Here is a 16,801-nt window from a genome sequence, read left to right as displayed (position 1 = left end):
CTTTCAGAGGTCACATTCAGCCCAATTTAATCTAAATATTCTGTGTGGAATTGTATTTTATTTTGACCAGGATGTGTATTTTAGCTTCCAGGGAACACATGCAGCAGCTCTACACAACACACACCTTTCAAAGACTTAACCTGCATTTATTTCAAACCTGGAGTCGGATTTTTTTTCATGTTTTTCCAATAGGTTACTTGAAAATTTGCAGTTTTCTCTAAATTTTACCCCCTCCTCCAGGTGGAAAACTTTTTTATTTGACCTGAAGTGTCCATAATACATTGTCATCAGTTATCCAAGAGCATTAAAATAATCAGAATAACAAGTTTGATTACAGGAAAAATTAAAGGAATGACATACAAGGAACCAGTGTGATAATAGTGACATGGATAATAAGCTCTAAGTCTGATGCAGTACTGCCGTAGTCATGTGACCTGGTCTGTACTGAACACAAACCTTCAATATTACATTCAGGAGTGTAAAATCAAGGCTGAACATGGTATGAAATATGACTCATTTTGATACTTGTGTAACTGCTCACTTTTCCATCTTTCAGTTTGATGATTTCACGAGCTTTTCCTTCACATGTAAAATGCCATCCATCGCAAACTGAAAAACAGAATCCACACACTTTCACTTCTGCTCCTTTTGAAGGAAGTTGAATTAGTGTCAGTTCTTTTTTTTTTTCTCTATTGTTTAGTAACACGTTTTCTGGCTCCTCTCTCTCTCTTTCAGTGTCTGTTGTGTTTTTTTGTCAGTGTCAGTACAAAGATTTTAGAACTAAATATGATGCTTTCTTTCACACAGAATCTGCTCATTATTTATACATTTTTAAAGCTCATGTCAGAACACTCTTACGGACTTTACTGATAAACATTCACAGCCTCCCTAAAAGGCCTTCTTGTGGTGTCCTTTATAATAGTTTGAGCTGTTCTCTTCCATCTGTTTAAGTCATCTGGGTGTTTTCTTTGGTACTCGAGCAGCAGGTTTCCTCTTCAGTCTCCTGAACGTTGACAGACTCCAGCGTATGGATCAGGTTTTCCAGTCCCCACAGGTAACCGTCCTCCCGGTTTCCCTCCTGCCAGGGAATGTCGTGATGTAACATCTGACCTTCTGGTAACGCTGTTGTCTTACCAAAGTCAATAATCCAGACCTGAGCGTTGCCTGTGCGGTCGTGGATGAAGAGGAGGGAGCTGCCAATCACCTATGGAAGAGGAAGGAGTTTTAGTGAGTGTTTAACCCATAAAGACCCAGTGCTACTTTTGTGGCAGTTCTTAAGTGAATTTTTATCTCTGGTCAACCTTTCTTAAGGTATTTATCACCATTTATTATAATATTACCCTCTGTATTTTGCATTTTTCACTGTAAATCATGTATTTTCCTATATTTGCCCCACCCCTGAAGGGGAAGCAAGGGGAATTGTTTTTGGTTTGGTTTGTTTGTTTGTTAGTTAACACTCTAGCAGCAAAACTATTGGTTGAATTCATACCAAATTGGGTTTATACATTGCCAATGACCCAGAATAAATCTGATTACATTTTGGGAAAAGTAGGTCAAAGTTCCATTTTTTTTATGAATTTTTATAATCTTTTTTTTCTCCATTTACTTATAATGGGAGGAATTTCAAATGTTTGTAGCAACAAAACTATTGGTTGAATTCACACCAAATTGAGTTTATAGATTTCCAGTGACCCAGAATAGATCTGATTACATTTTGGGAAAAGTAGGTCAAAGTTCAAAATTTTTATGAATTTTTATAATTATTTTACTCCATTTACTTATAAAGGGCGAAATTTTAAATGTCTATAAAAACATCAATTTTGTTTCAATTTACTTCAAACTTGGCACATATATAGAGGCAGTTGATATGCTGACATCACCACATTCATAGACATGATGACATCAGCTGGATCGATGCCAAAATAAGCTACAATACGTACGAGGGTCGGGGTTTGTTGTGCCTGGCACTGCTTGTTAATTTACTATATTTAATTTAGATGTTCATGAAAACTCTGTCAATTCAAAGGTTATTATATTAAAAAAGACAAGAAAAGCCACGTTTTCAGCAAAGATATCAATAACTGAACATAAAAACAAGCGTCCCCAAACATTGTCAATAATCCAACTCCATGGGTTTTACTGGTGAATCAATGCTGTAGAAGATCACGGTGTTTCCACGTTCACTACGGAGCCTCTGAACATCCAAATGGGTCATATCTGATGACCATGAAAAGATGACAAACTGTATTTTACACCAATTATTTACATGGATTGATAGGATTAGTGGATCAGAAGTTATTCAACATTTTAGATCAGTAGATGCCTTTGGTCACCAGAGGAGGTTTGGGTCTTTATGGGTTACATGTAAACATAACATACAGGTTTCCATAAGCTGTCAGTAGATCTTACTGCTACACTCTTTTAGCCTATATAATTTTTCTTGAAGGTCATGGACTTCAGAAATACGATTATTGAAAAACCCTGGTTTAGACGTTTTGGTCTGAGTATGTTTGTACGTAGTGATGATAGACTCAAATGTGATGAGAGCCGGAATGAAGGTATAAAGTTGTTATCCTCCTGAGACCCACCAATGCATTTTTGTCCTCTTTAGAGGACAAAAGTTTCAGTTTTTTTTTTTTTTTTTTTTTTTTAAATGCTGTCCATTGCAAAGGACATTCAATTAAAAAATAAATAAATAAATACAAATAATTTTAAGAATATATCTGAAAAAACTGCTCCATTATGCAATTTCCTCTCATGACAATTGTTTAATGTAAAAAAGCTAAAATTTTCACTTCCCTGGGTCTCAGGAGGTTTTGTGATGTTATTATCTTTGCTAATTTGCTGTTTGTTGATCCACGGTTCAGACTAAACTGTGACTGTTCTGACCTTGTTTGGATGATTCCAAACAGATCTTTAGTGCAGCTATTGACAACACAGACCATACAGAAAACTGTGGTAATTAGTGGTTTTATTGTGGCTGTTTTCTATCTGAAAACAGAGCTAAGCTAACAGAGCTACAATGTAAATGATCAGCTGATGTAGCACATGGAGATTATAAGACACAGGTATGGTATCTGGTCTGGTGTGTGATTTCCTTCTGATGTTGATAGTGTGTAATATTAATAATATCTAAAACCGCGTTGATGTGTATATCATTGATCACCTCATGTCGCTTGAAGAACTCTGACATCTTCAGGGCCTGTCGGACCTCTGCCAGTCTGTTCAAGTAGGACTTCTGTTTGAATAAAGACAGAGAAAGACACATCGTCAAACTACAAGTACCTACAGCTTAAAATAACAGGATGTAGATAGAGAACATACATTATCTAGAAACCTTCCAATACAAGCATAGAAATGTCAATATTTACTTTAACATTAGAATTATAGACAGAGGCAATGTTTGATCATTGTGATCCACCCGTCTGTCCTGTTCCTGCTGGGAGTGTGGTATCTTTGAGTAGAATTTCTTCTGATTTACCACAAAAATCCACTCTGACTCAAGAATGAACTGATCAAGATTTGGTTCTCAAGGGTCAAGGTCAAAACATACTTTTAGAAATAAATCAAATATTCATAAACTGGTTATGATAAAACTTCACACAAATGTACAAAGGAAAGAAAGCAACAATGTGATCTCACAATGTTCTGAAAAAAAAAAAAGAAAAACATTTGTCAATCCATTATTCAACAACAGATGTCTCTGTGAAATCCTCCGCTTCTATTAAATTCCTGCAAAGTCTTCACAATATATATTGTAAGAGTCTGGACAGATATAGACAAATCCTGCCTTCAGGTTCTGTTGTTCAGGTGTGAGTGGATTCACCTGTGTTTCCACCACAGCTGAGGGTAACTGTTCTGGGTGGATGTGGATATAAGGAGGTTGAAATTCACTGTTCAGTTTGGTTGTGACCTCTGAGGAGTCAACAGCTTCATTTTCATCTCCCTGTATTGCCCTTAAATGAAAACACCAGCATTGCATTCTGATTTATTTTGCCCCCCCCCCCTTCATTTGGTTATGACTTAGTCTTTGGTTTTGTGGGTCTACACAGTACGTTAAAATATGTCAGACTCCGTAGTTTTCTTCGGTCCCCTTCCTAATCTGGCCAGTGATTACATGTTTAGTCACATGTCCTCACTGAAACACTGGCTGTCTAGGTGGTGTCCAGCAAACAACATAATGTTGTTGAAAATAGGCAGACATTTTGGGGAAAACTAGGTCTGATTAGGAGAGATGGCATATGTCCCACTTTGGGTGGCGCTGCCCTCATTTCCAAAAATCTGGCCAGGTTTATTGGGGGCCCAAAACCTTGACCTAGAGTTGATACCGGGATGCAGTTACCTAGAACTGTAAACACCATAGAGACCATCTGTCTGTCCCCCTACCACCAAAATCTAACATAGCTGAGTTAATGAGGAAAAGGGCTTTACTCAAAAACCTAATATAAATGAACACTACTCTTCAAAAGCACCAGAAAATAAAATGTGGCCTGAACATTAGGTCTGTAACATCCAAAACTGTACTAATACTAGTGGATTTGGACATAGAGGAACGACCCCACTTGGGTCCCCAAGTAGTGGGTCGGGGTCTGTGTGTGGTCGGCTCGGGCTTCGCTCGGGGGGTGGGGTGCCCCTGCTGGGCGCGGGATGCAAGCTGGGGGCTGATCACCCTGTAGCTGGCCGTCTCCAGAAAGGGTGTATAGCGTGAATGGCCAAAACACCCTATGATCCGGAGGAACACTACTAATGGTGTGGCCCCCCCGCTTGCCCTTGGGGGGACGTCCTGCTCCTTGGGTTGGGCCTGGGCTGGACACAAGTCTCCTGGTTGTGTTTCAACCTTCTAACAATCACCAATGAACTTTTGTACGTGCTTGCACAAAGGGTATCAATATCTTATCCTACGTTTTGGAATCTAATAAATTAAACTTTAATCATACCATCAAATTGATTCTGTTTAACAGAGACCTGGCTTCATGAGGATGAGTATGTGTCCTTAAATGAAGCTCCTCCCCCTCGTCACCTTAATAATCACAGTCCTCCACACTCAGGCAGAGGAGGAGGAGGAGCTCTACAATTAAATCCTAAACTTAAGCCAAATATTAACTCATTTGAAAGTCTTGATCTTAGTCTTTCTCACCCAACCTGTAAAACATTCCAGCCTATGTCATTTGTTTTAGTGTACCCTGCTCCTGGTCCATACGCTGAATTTTTATCTAAGCTAATATCCAGCCTAGTCCTTATGACAGATAAAGTAATTATTGTAGCCTCCCTGGCAAGGTCTATGCCAGGGTACTGGAGAAGAGTCTGACCGATAGTCAAACCCCGGATTCAGGAGGAACAATGTTGTTTTCAACCTGATCAGGAACACTATACCAGCTCTTTACCCTCTACAGGCTCCTGGATGGTTCATGGGGGTTTTCTCATCCAATTAACATGTTTTGTGGATTTGGAGAAGGCATTTGACTGTGTCCCTCTGGGTACCCCGGGGGGGTTACTACGGGAGTATGGGGTCCATGGCCTGCTGCTACAGCCCTTTAGATCCTTGTACAACCAGAGCAAGAGCTTAGTCCACATTACTGGTAGGAAGTTAGATTCGGTCTCGAGGTGGGCTGGACTCCACCAGGTCTGCCCTTTGTCACCAATTCTGTTCAGAATCTTTATGGACTGAATTTTTTAGGTGCAGCCAGGAGGAGGAGGAGGTCTGGTTTGGGGACCTCAAGATCACATCTCTGCTTTTTGCAGATGATGTGGTCTTGTTGGCCTCATCAAGCTCGGCCCTCCAGCTTGACCTGGGATGGTTCGCTGCCAAATGTGAAGCAGCTGGGCTGAAGATAAGCCCCTCCAAGTCCGAGGCCATGGTCCACAGTCAAAAGGATGGAGTGCCCTCTCTGGGTTGGGGGAAAGTTGCTACCCCGAGTGGAGAAGTTTAAGTATCTTGGGGTCGTATTCATGAGTAAGGGAAGGATGGAACATGAGAACAACAGGTGGATTGGGGCACTGTCGACAGTATTGCAGACACCGTACCAGTCTGTTGTTGTGAACAAGGAGCTGAGCCAAAAGGCAAAGCTGTTGATTTACCAGTCGATCTATGTTCCTACTCTCACCTATGGTCACAAGCTGTGGGTAGAAACCAAAAGGACAAGATTGGAGATACCAGTGGTGGAAATGGGTTTCCTCCGGAGGGTAGCTGGGTACTCCCTTAGAGATGGGGTGAGGAGTTCAGCCACCTGGGAGGGGCCTGGAGTAGAGCCGCTGCTTCTCCACAGAGAGAAACCAGCTGAGGTGGTTCATCGGGTCAGGATGCCTCCCTGGTGAGGCGCTCTGGGCATATCCAACCAAGAGGAGACCCCAGGGCAGACCCAGGACACGTTGGAGGGATTATGTCTCTCTGTTGGCCTGGGAACAGCTTGGAAGCCCCCAGAGGAGCTAGAGGAGGTGGAGGGGAGAAGGAAATCTTCTCTACTCAAGCCAGTGCCCCCACAATTATACCAGACATCTATTGGATTGTACTGTATCTAAATTTAAGGAGGAAATTCTAATAGCACTTGATTTAATCCCACATCTGAACTTTGAAGTAGATTATTTCTGTAACTCAGTCAATTTTAGCCAATCTCAATTTGATGAGTTTGTTGATGGTACAGCAGACCTATCTGCAAAAAACATTAGATCTAATCACTCTACTAAAAAACATTATGAAACGAGGGAAGTGGCCTCCCTGGTTTAATTCTCAGACCTGCCAATTAAAACAACCAACCTGAAAACTTGAAAGTAGTGTTCTACTAAACTGGAAGAACCCCTTTCAGCCTGGCAGGTTGGTCTATAGAAGTACAGGAAGGCACTTCTGTTAGAGCAGCTTATTATTCAGGTTCCACGTTCACTACAGAGCCTGTGAATATCCAAGACTAAAAAACAAACTCACTCCACTTTACCTAAATTATTTCAGTGTATTTATGGGATTGATGGTTGGGCAGATGTTTAGTCGTAGGGATAAATAAATGAATTAGAACTGCATATTTCTATACAAAAACTGACTTTTCACGATTCCTACTCATGCTGACGTTTTTCCGTTTCAATCATGTAATGGTGAAACGCTGACTCCCATCCTGGTGGAATCCTGCTGTAATCCTTTTAAAACGGACAGCCTCCAAAGCAAACTGTGACTTGACTGGCTATGGTTGGCACAGACATCCACCCATGAGCTGGTAAATCTACTTATTGTTGTACACGGATGTACGATCTACCTCAGCAGATCTGTTTGCTCTGTTCTCACAATGTGTTTTATGTGAACAGAAGCAAATAACGTACCAAGATGTTGACATTCCCACCAACAAAGTCGCTGAACACCTGGATGACATCCTGCTTCGATCGTGTTTTCTTGAAGTCAGTTCGGCACGTACCATCACATTTCTAAAGAGAAGAGAGAAGAATGTGAATTACTTTTCAGTCCAATAAGTGAATAGGTGAAAGCATATAATTCTTAAGATACATATTTAACCTTCAAAGACCTATACTAAAACAATCTACTGATCTAAAATGTTGAATAACTGTTCAACCACTAATCCTATTGATACAATTTCATGATTCAGGTAAAATGCAGTTTCTCAGTTTTTCACTGGCCTCAAATGGATGTTCAGAGGCTCCATAGCGAACATAGTGAACATGGAAACATCCTCATCTTTTGCAGCATAGAATCACCAATAAAACTCATATTTTTTGACAAATGACAATGGTTGTAGATGCTTATTTTTATGTTCAGTTAACAAGATATGTTGTGGAAAAAGTTACTTTAGCTTCAGTTTTCTCTGTTCTGAGAAAACTGAACCTAAGCCTATGAACATGTGTATGGTCAATACATTAAACTATTCAGAGGATGACAAACTAAATGTTGATAAATCGCTTGGGAAAAGTTAAACACTGACAAATAAGTCGCTTATAAGTGAAATTACAGTAAATATAGACAATCAGTTAATGATATATTTTGCTGAAAATATAACTTTTTTTTCATTTTCTCTAATTTCATTAAATGAATTCACTCTGAGCTTTTATGAACATCTACACGATCAATAAATTACATATCGTTAGCCTCATAGCCTAATAAGTCATTTTTTTCAGGACCCAGCCAATGGTGCAAAATGAAGTAGCAGTGTTAGGAGAGGAAAGTTACATAGATATCATAATTTGGCCAAAAATATGACTTGACCCATAAAGATCCAGTGGTACTTTTATGTCAGTTCCCAAATGAATTTTTCTTTAACTTTTCTTCAGTGATTTATTAGCATTTATTATTATATGTTTTGCATTTTTTCAGTGAAAATCTGGTATTTTCCTAGTTCTAATTTATTGATCATGTAAGTGTTCATAAAAGGTCAAAAAGGGGAGTTTGCATGTCCTCCCTGTGTCTGCGTGGGTTCTCTCCAGGTACTCTGGCTTCCTCCCACCATCCAAAAACATGCGCTGATAGGTTAATCAGTTAATCTAAATTGCCCATAGGTGTGAATGTGAGAGTGAGTGTTTGTCTCTACATGTCAGCCCTGCAATGAACTGGCGACATGTCCAGGGTGTACCCCACCCCGTAGGTAGCTGGGATAGGCTCCAGTGACCCTAGTGAGGATAAAGCAGGTTCAGAAAAAGAAAGAATGAATATCCTGTGCTTTGCATTTTTTTCAGTAAAAATCATGTCTTTTCCTATTTCTAGTTTAGTGATCAAGTAGGTGTTCATAAAACTTTATATTCAAGTTGAGGGTTATTGTATCAAAACCATGGAAAACTGAAGAAAAAGGGACTTTCAGTCAAATCTCTCATTAACTGAACATAAACCCAGTGTCTCTATCCACTGTCATTGATCCAACTCCATGGGTTTTACTGGTGAATCAGTGTTGTAGAAGATGACAGTGTTTCCATATTCACTGCGGAGCCTCTGAACGTCCAGTTGGGTCATAGTTGATGATCATGAAAAGATGACAAACTGCATTTTACACCAATTATTCACATGTATTGATAGGATTAGTGGATCAACAGGTATTAAACAATTTTGATCAGTAGATGATTTTGTTCAATAGTGGATGTTTGGGTCTTTATGTGTTACACAATAATGACATGAGCCTAAGGATAGAGCTGCACAATATATCGTTTGAGCATCGTCATCGCAATGTACGTGTGCGTAATAGTCACATTGCAGGTCCTGCAATGTAGGAGTAAAATGAACTCAACATGTTCTCATCTAATTTCAGCCTGGGTATCTGACACACACTGCACACAGCGATCCACCAATCACAATCGTTCTTAATCAGTTTGCCGAAGCAGACCACGCCCCTGCACATGGAGGGAGTTGCTGGTAACAACATTGAAAAATTTGCAACGAACAAGAGAAAATCACCAAAAATTAAAACTTGGTGCCAAAAAGAAAAGCAACATCAGTCATCTGAAATTATTTCGGCTACAAGAAGGATGATACTGAAACAGGTGTTCTGTGTCGATAGTGTCTTGCACCTGTTGCCACAACGAGAGGAAACACAACTAATTTGTTTGACCATTTGCGTCAGCACCACACAGCTAATATATTCTCCTGAGTGTTTTTTCATATCGCAGGGTTAAAAAAAAATCGCAATGTCAGTTTTTTCCAATATCGTGCAAGGGTAAGGCTAAGGGTATAGGAAAATACCAAATTTTCTCTAGAAAATATAAAATGCAGAGGAAAATGTATAAAAAATGGTGATAAATCACTTGGGGAAAGGTTAAATATAAATAAAATTCAACAAGAATAGTTGTAGGTTTGTCTCTTACCTCCAGTCTTGCTGATCTTTAGAATCACTGCAGATCTCTTAGTCTCATACTATGATTATATTCAGTGTTAATCTCAGCCTACGTCCAGCACAGACTACTCTTTTTCTGCGTATTCGTACCTTGATGCCCTCTATCCTGAAGCCCAGTGTGTTGGTGGAGCTCATGGTCTCCCTCCACTGCATGTATCGAGGCTTGGTGACCCCCCGTTGTGAATGTTCCTGGGGGGTGGGCCCTTCGCTGTCCACCTCTACCATCTTCCTGTACAGGTCCTCCCTCGGCTTGGGTCGCTCCCGGGCACGAACCAGCTCCTCCTCTAGATATGTTCTGAAACGGCATGTGGAATGACTTTGCAGATGACGGTACATACAGGGACAGCCCGTGCATTTGTGATAAACTGCATTAAGAATCACCATTCCATTCTTTAAACCCATATGCTTCCTTCTGCACATGCTCAGTTATATTGAGGTCAAAACTCAATGTTTCAGCAAGATAATGAAATGCATCCAGGGCAGGACATGCTGAAACTGTCAAGAATTTAGCTTTGTAATTTTTTCTTGTCAACAATAAATAATAATAATAATAATAATAATATAAAAAAACATTTGCAAGTTTGTCTGTCTGATGCAGCCGCACCTTTTGAAACACAAAAAATATTTCAGAATATTTGAGTTTGTGTAAAATAAGGGTCTCTGAAAAGTTTTTCCACAACTGTATGTAAATTCAGTAATTGTTAGTTTACTGTTGATACTGTATTAGCATTACAAATAGCTTATCCAAATGACTTTTTTGGGTTTCCTTATTTTTTCTGCATTGTATAATTACTTTTTCTGCGCTTTTTTTTTTTTTTTCTTTTCCATTTTTGATTATTTTTTTTCTTTAGATAAGCTACATATATACATGCATGTAAGTTTATATTCAATTTAATTCACTTTTATTATTATTTTTTTTCTATTATTAGTTCCTTTCACTTTTTCCTCAAGGACAATACAGCGCAAACTGTGCACTCCTTGATACAACATCCTGAGTTTATCTGTCCTCTAATGGGCTGAACCCCAATAATAGATTTATTAAAAGAAGAAGACTCTCTTCTTTCAGAGACTATACACAATGTGCATAATGATTAAGCAAGTGAATATTTAGACCTTATCAACATTTTTATGCATATTTTCCAACCCCAAACTATAAATTCAATTGAATGTATCATTGAATGTATCATTCTCAGGTGATATATATTTGTATAATGATATTAGGTCAGGGTGTGACCTAAAAGGATTAACACCCTATGTTGAGAATACTGGAATATGCTGACTACAACAGGACTCAGGAAAAGAAATGAAACATTGTTAGATAGATAGGTAAATATTTTAAAATATGTTTGTAGTTATTTAGAACATTTTAATTTATCAAAGATTATAATGTAAGTTGTGTCTCTCATCACGTCTAAGGGCCCCCACTTATAAACTGAGGACTGCTTCTGGGGTGTCCTTTTACAAAATGTATCTTATAAATGAATAGTCGATTTTGACTGTTTGTAATAATTTTGTGATTGATTGATTGATCGATATTAAAGTGTGAAGAATTATTAGGCAGCTTGTCTGTAGGTTCTCATTTGCCCAGGTCATCATTCTTCTTGGTGGATCTTCTTGTAACCCTAAAACTCACACAAAATACCCACTAACACCCCTACCCCCAGGGACATACACCCTTTACAACCCTAACACTTAAGTTGGGATCAGCATCCACACAGAACACTCCCCCTACAGGTTTTTAAGTCCAGTTTCCCCCCACCGGTTATTAGAAATGAAGAAGTCTCTTGGATGAGAGACCAAACGAGTTTCAAAACTGCTATTTTATTGTTAATTGTGTATCGTGTGTGTTTTATGTTGTCTGGACTTTGTATGGCTGCTACTTTGGCCAAGTCTCCCTTGTAAAAGAGATTCCTAATGTCAATGGGACTTCCTGGTAAAATTAAGGTGAAGTAAAATAAAGTAAACTAGTCCAGTTGAACCAAGAAGAACGACCAAGAAAATATTAGGCAGGTTCTTAACTTCAGTTAAAATGGGTAGAAAAAAATATTTAAATAACAAAGGAAAAGTCAAAAATGGTCAAACACCTTTCAGACAGATATTCTTCCATCAATAGTTTATCTAGTTTAAGAGCATTTCATCTATGACTATTTAAGAAAGTCAAAACCTCACTTTTAAAGAGATTGGATTTTTGAAATGGTGTGATTTCTTGACCAATGCACAAATTCCCAGATTTGAAATGCACAGCAGACAGGAACATAATATACACTTCAATGTGTTGACTAGTTTAGCAACATATTCACCCTCACTTTATACATCTGAGGCAAACAGATGCAAATTTCAGTTTCACTTTGCGAGCTGCACTTCCTCTGTGCCGAAGAGGGAAGCTGAGAGGAGACTCCAGAGCGAGTGTTCAACTGTGTGAAACTGAGTGTGTGTATGTGCAAACTAGTGGTTTTGCAACTTTGTGGTTGCTTGTGTTTTTGACATAGGGGAGTCTCCAGGGACACCCTAAGTGAGTGTATGTGTGTACAAGTCAGACAATGAAATAAACTGACTGCATGATTTGATTTTATTTGCTTCAGGAAGTTTAAAGCATGAGTTTTATCTGTGCATGTATTTGCTTGTTTGAGTTAGATATAAAAGTCCCAACATAGAAAATGGCTGTATCTGTAGCCTATGAGCATGCACAAACACATTCATGTATTTGTGTGAGTGTGTACATGACAGTGAGGCACTCCGCCCACTGTGGCAGGAAGCCAAACAGATCTTCTGCAGTTACAGCAGGTGTTCCCTTGTAGAGCAACAAGGCTTGAGGCAGCACCTACAATACTGTCATCAATCTGCACCGTTCGCGAAAATCCTCTACAACACAACACGAGGTTTAGACGTCTGTATAAACATCCACCCAATATTTAAAGACTCAAATTGTTTCTCACATTATCTCTTAACCTTTGGGACACTTTGCACTTCATGATATAACAGGTCATTAGTTTTCAGAATTTATTTTGGGTCACAATACAAAAACTGTTCATTTTTGCATGATTTTTAACATTCTGACCCAGCCACTAAAATATAAACCACCGTTAAGTAAGAAACCGTCTATGATGAATGGGCCCTGAACACCTCTTCTCTTTTGCCTTATTCAGCCTTGCCTACAGGCTGGCTTTTAGACTATGCATGTTCTTACAATTAATGTTTTTATGTTTGATTTTATTTTTATTCCTATTGCTTCTATCATGCATTTTGATCAAATAACTACTTAAATTTTTTTATCCTTGGTACTGGAAATGAAGGAATGTACGCAAGAGGATTAGGGCCACTGGGAAAAAATAAAAATTAAGGTCCAATATTTTTTTTATTTTTTTTTCTGAGAAAGTCAGAATTCTGACTTTTGTCCACAGAATTCTGACTTTAATCTCGAAATTCTGACTTTTTCTCAGAATTCTCACTTTTTTCCTCAGAATTCTGACTTTAATCTCAAAATTCTGACTTTAATCTCAAAATTCTTACTCTTTTCTCAAAATTCAGATTTTTTTTTCTCTGAATTCTGACTTTAATCTCAAAATTCTTACTCTTTTTTCAAAATTCAGATTTTTTTTTTCTCAGAAATCTGACTTTAATCTCAAAACTCTGACTTTTTTCCCTCAGAATTCTCACTTTTCTCTCAGAATTCTGATTTTTTTTCCCCCAGAATTCTAAATTTAATCTCAGAATAATGATGATAAAAAAATATATTGGTCCTTAATTTTTTTTTTTTTTCCAGTGGCCCTAATCCTCTTCCATAGGGATGGGATTACTCTCATCCTTTTAAATTACTTTGTTGTAATAATTGTATCATATTTATTTTACCGTGGAGAGGAAGATGCAATGCATAGATTAGGTGCATTGCATAATTTTGATTATGCTGACCTCAAAATCATGTGACTGAGTATGTTTTGTTGACCACATGTGTCTGAATGTGAACGGAGCAATGTAGCACTGTTGTCCAGTTCAAAGTTTATCCTGATCAGCACATTATAGACTAAATTATCACACTAGCACGCTTCTCCAAAGTGAGTGAAAAATGCGCACTGACACATTTTAGAATTTAACATTTGACCTAACACAAAAAATAATAATGCATATTAACCAATGTTTCTGTTACTCTTTGATATATGCCAGGCTGTAACAATAAAAAAATATTAGTAATACAATTTTTATTAAAAATATGACAGTTATTGAATATTTGTTGTTTTTGTTTATGGCTTAAGTTGATAGTTAGTAGTCAATGTCCCTCTACATATGGTTAAATTTGCAGTATTTAATAACGCTTATCATGTACACATGCACATATACAGTCTTACCTCACGCCCATTTTACAGTCCATGACGTTGGGAAGGTCAAAGTTTGCTAAGAGGTCTGCCATATGTAGGAAAGATTCTCCATCTTTTTCAACAACGCCGTGATAAGCGGGCACAAATGGAAGCAGAGCGTCACCTCTGAGTTTCTCAAAACACTGCATCTCATTTTCAGAGAACTTCTTCAGAATGGTGCCCTCGTCGGCTGCTTTGAAGTTACCTGAGAAGCAGAGATAGGAAGTGCAAATACTTCAATAATACACTACAGGTTTCAGATATTTGTACTTGACTTGAGCATGTATTTACATTTTATCACAAATATTTGGACTTTCTACTCCTGATAGTTTCATGACAGGTTTATTACTTTAGTTTTAGTGGATTAGAATGGAATCATCAGGTACTAGTTTGCTTTTACTGTGGTTTTATTGTGCACTTTCCCAACACCAAGACTAGTATCAACTTGAATACATGAGCCATAACTCACAGAACAAGTGTAACAACATACACCGTTACCCACAAAGTTGGAATGATTTTCTGTTCAGACACATTCTTCTTTTTATTCTTATTTATACACATCAGTAATTATCTTTCACCATGTAGAATGATTATATACTGAGTCCTGGTTACACTTTATCCATCAAGAATAAATAATTTTATGAGAAGACGTCAAAATATAACTTTGTGGGTAATTGTGTAACAGCAGCTCAAGACAATGTGTAAGGCAAGATGCGAAGGGCGACTTTGTTACTTCTGTACATTAGGTACATTTCAGCTGAATCAGTGTTACTTGTTCCAAAGTCTATATGTTCTCCTCCTTGACTAAACAGTGTTTTTCCACCTCTTCTAAGAGCAGATAAAGATAAGAAATATTGGGTTTCAGATCTTCAAGGTCTGCCTAAATGCTGTGACTGCCTCCAACTTGTCTTCTTTCATATTTGCATCTTTGGGAACAAGAAAACTTAAAGCACCAGAGACCAACATAGTTTTACTTATTATATCTTCTTAATTCTTGACCCTTTATAGGGCACTCATAGAAATACTCTGAAATTCAAAATTTCAACCTTAGTGTGTTATTGGAGGACATAACAAGACTGTATTACTTTTTTTTTTCCAAAATTTGTATATGTAGAAAATCAAGGTCAATGAAGTGACCATATTTGCCCATAAGTGGCTAAAATAAAATACAAGAATACAAGAAAAACACATGTTAGATGCTAGGAACATGCATTTTAGAACATTAGAACATCACTTTTAGAACACTACAAGATCATAAGTGCTTGTTATATAGAAAATCAAGGTCAATCAAGAGACCATATTTGCTTCCTTGCCCATAAGTGGCAAAAATAAAATACAAGAATACAGGAAAAACACATGTTAGGTGCTAGGAACATGTATTTTAGAACATTAGAACATCACTTTTAGAACATTACAACATCATAAGTGCTTGTTATATAGAAAATCAAGGTCAATAAAGTTACCAGATTTGGTTCCTTATCTGTAAGTGGCCCCCCAAAAAATAGTCCAAGAAGTGTGTATATATATTAAAAAAAGATACAAGAGAAACACATGCAAGGTGAAAGAAACATCACTTTTTTTAGAACATTAGACCAACCTAAGTGCTGATCCAGTCACATGTCCACATCCACATGATCCCTTTGAACATCATTCCTTACATTAGTACCGTTACTCCATGGTACCTAACAAAGCAGGTACACTCACTGTTCATGCAGAGGTGGACCTTACCGACCCTGTAGACCACATTGGACCTGAGATTGTTGATTCACTGTAACTGTTACGGTCACTGTCTTGTAATGTGTGCATAAATGGCCAAAAATAGTCACTTGCCTGATAAAGGGTTAATTCATACTTTGTGTAATATAATATACCTGGAAATCTTTGAATAAAAATCCATGATATCCAAAACGAACACCTTGCATCCAAGACTTTATGCTAAATACTGACAGTGAAAGAAGCAAATCTTTGGGTGATCTATCACTGATCTACCATCGTATGAGCAGATGGTACCTTTATGCCCGGCCAGTTGAACCCAGTTTAGCTTCCTCCTCTGTGTTGCACTGAAAGGCCAGTGGACAATAGTCTTCAACTTCCACCACGGTTTGGGCTGATGAAGACAAAAACACAAACAGACATCAGTTGAATAGGAAACAATAGTCATAAGCACAACAAAAACAGGGGTCACAAACAGCTAAATATGAATCATTGAAGTGAATATGCAGTTTAGTTCTACATGTCCTTGTTCTGATCACGGGAGGAAGTGTTGTGAGGTCACCGCCTTTGGTCACCCTGTCTCCCCTGAATAAATATCTGAACACATGTGAAACCTCTGATGTAGGTCAGATAAATGTCATTTCTGTGGAAATTCTTATCTGCAGTCAGCATCTGTATTCAGCATCAACATTTCACTGAAATAGTGACTTTACAACCATAGGAGATAAATTACAGCAAAAAACATCCGCCCTGTGGGTTAAACATGCAGACATGTTGTATTTCACTACATGTCACTATGGAACAGTATGTACATACTGTTACACACACACACACACACACACACACACACACACACACACACACACACACACACATATACATACAGGGTGGGGAAGCAAAATTTACAATGAACATTTAGTTGTT

At 38.1% G+C, this 16,801-nt stretch overlaps 1 protein-coding gene across 1 annotated transcript in view; it reads right to left on the bottom strand.

Moving 5' to 3' along the window:
- Positions 1-216: 216 nt before the first annotated feature.
- Positions 217-16,801, bottom strand: part of itpka (inositol-trisphosphate 3-kinase A) — a 37,005-nt gene continuing 20,420 nt past the window's right edge. The window contains exons 2-7 of the mRNA XM_030126801.1: positions 16,175-16,271; positions 14,156-14,369; positions 9,903-10,107; positions 7,306-7,407; positions 3,167-3,238; positions 217-1,204 (exon numbers count right to left, since the gene is read on the bottom strand). Coding sequence (XP_029982661.1) covers positions 947-1,204; positions 3,167-3,238; positions 7,306-7,407; positions 9,903-10,107; positions 14,156-14,369; positions 16,175-16,271 — 948 coding nt within the window. The 3' untranslated portion in view covers positions 217-946. The remainder of the gene's footprint in view (positions 1,205-3,166; positions 3,239-7,305; positions 7,408-9,902; positions 10,108-14,155; positions 14,370-16,174; positions 16,272-16,801) is intronic.

The sequence above is a fragment of the Sphaeramia orbicularis genome, chromosome 22 (genome assembly GCF_902148855.1).
Source record: "Sphaeramia orbicularis chromosome 22, fSphaOr1.1, whole genome shotgun sequence".
NCBI classification, from domain to species: Eukaryota; Metazoa; Chordata; class Actinopteri; order Kurtiformes; family Apogonidae; genus Sphaeramia; species Sphaeramia orbicularis.
Note: the sequence above shows the minus strand (reverse complement) of the source record. Positions and strands in the feature narration are given on the sequence as shown.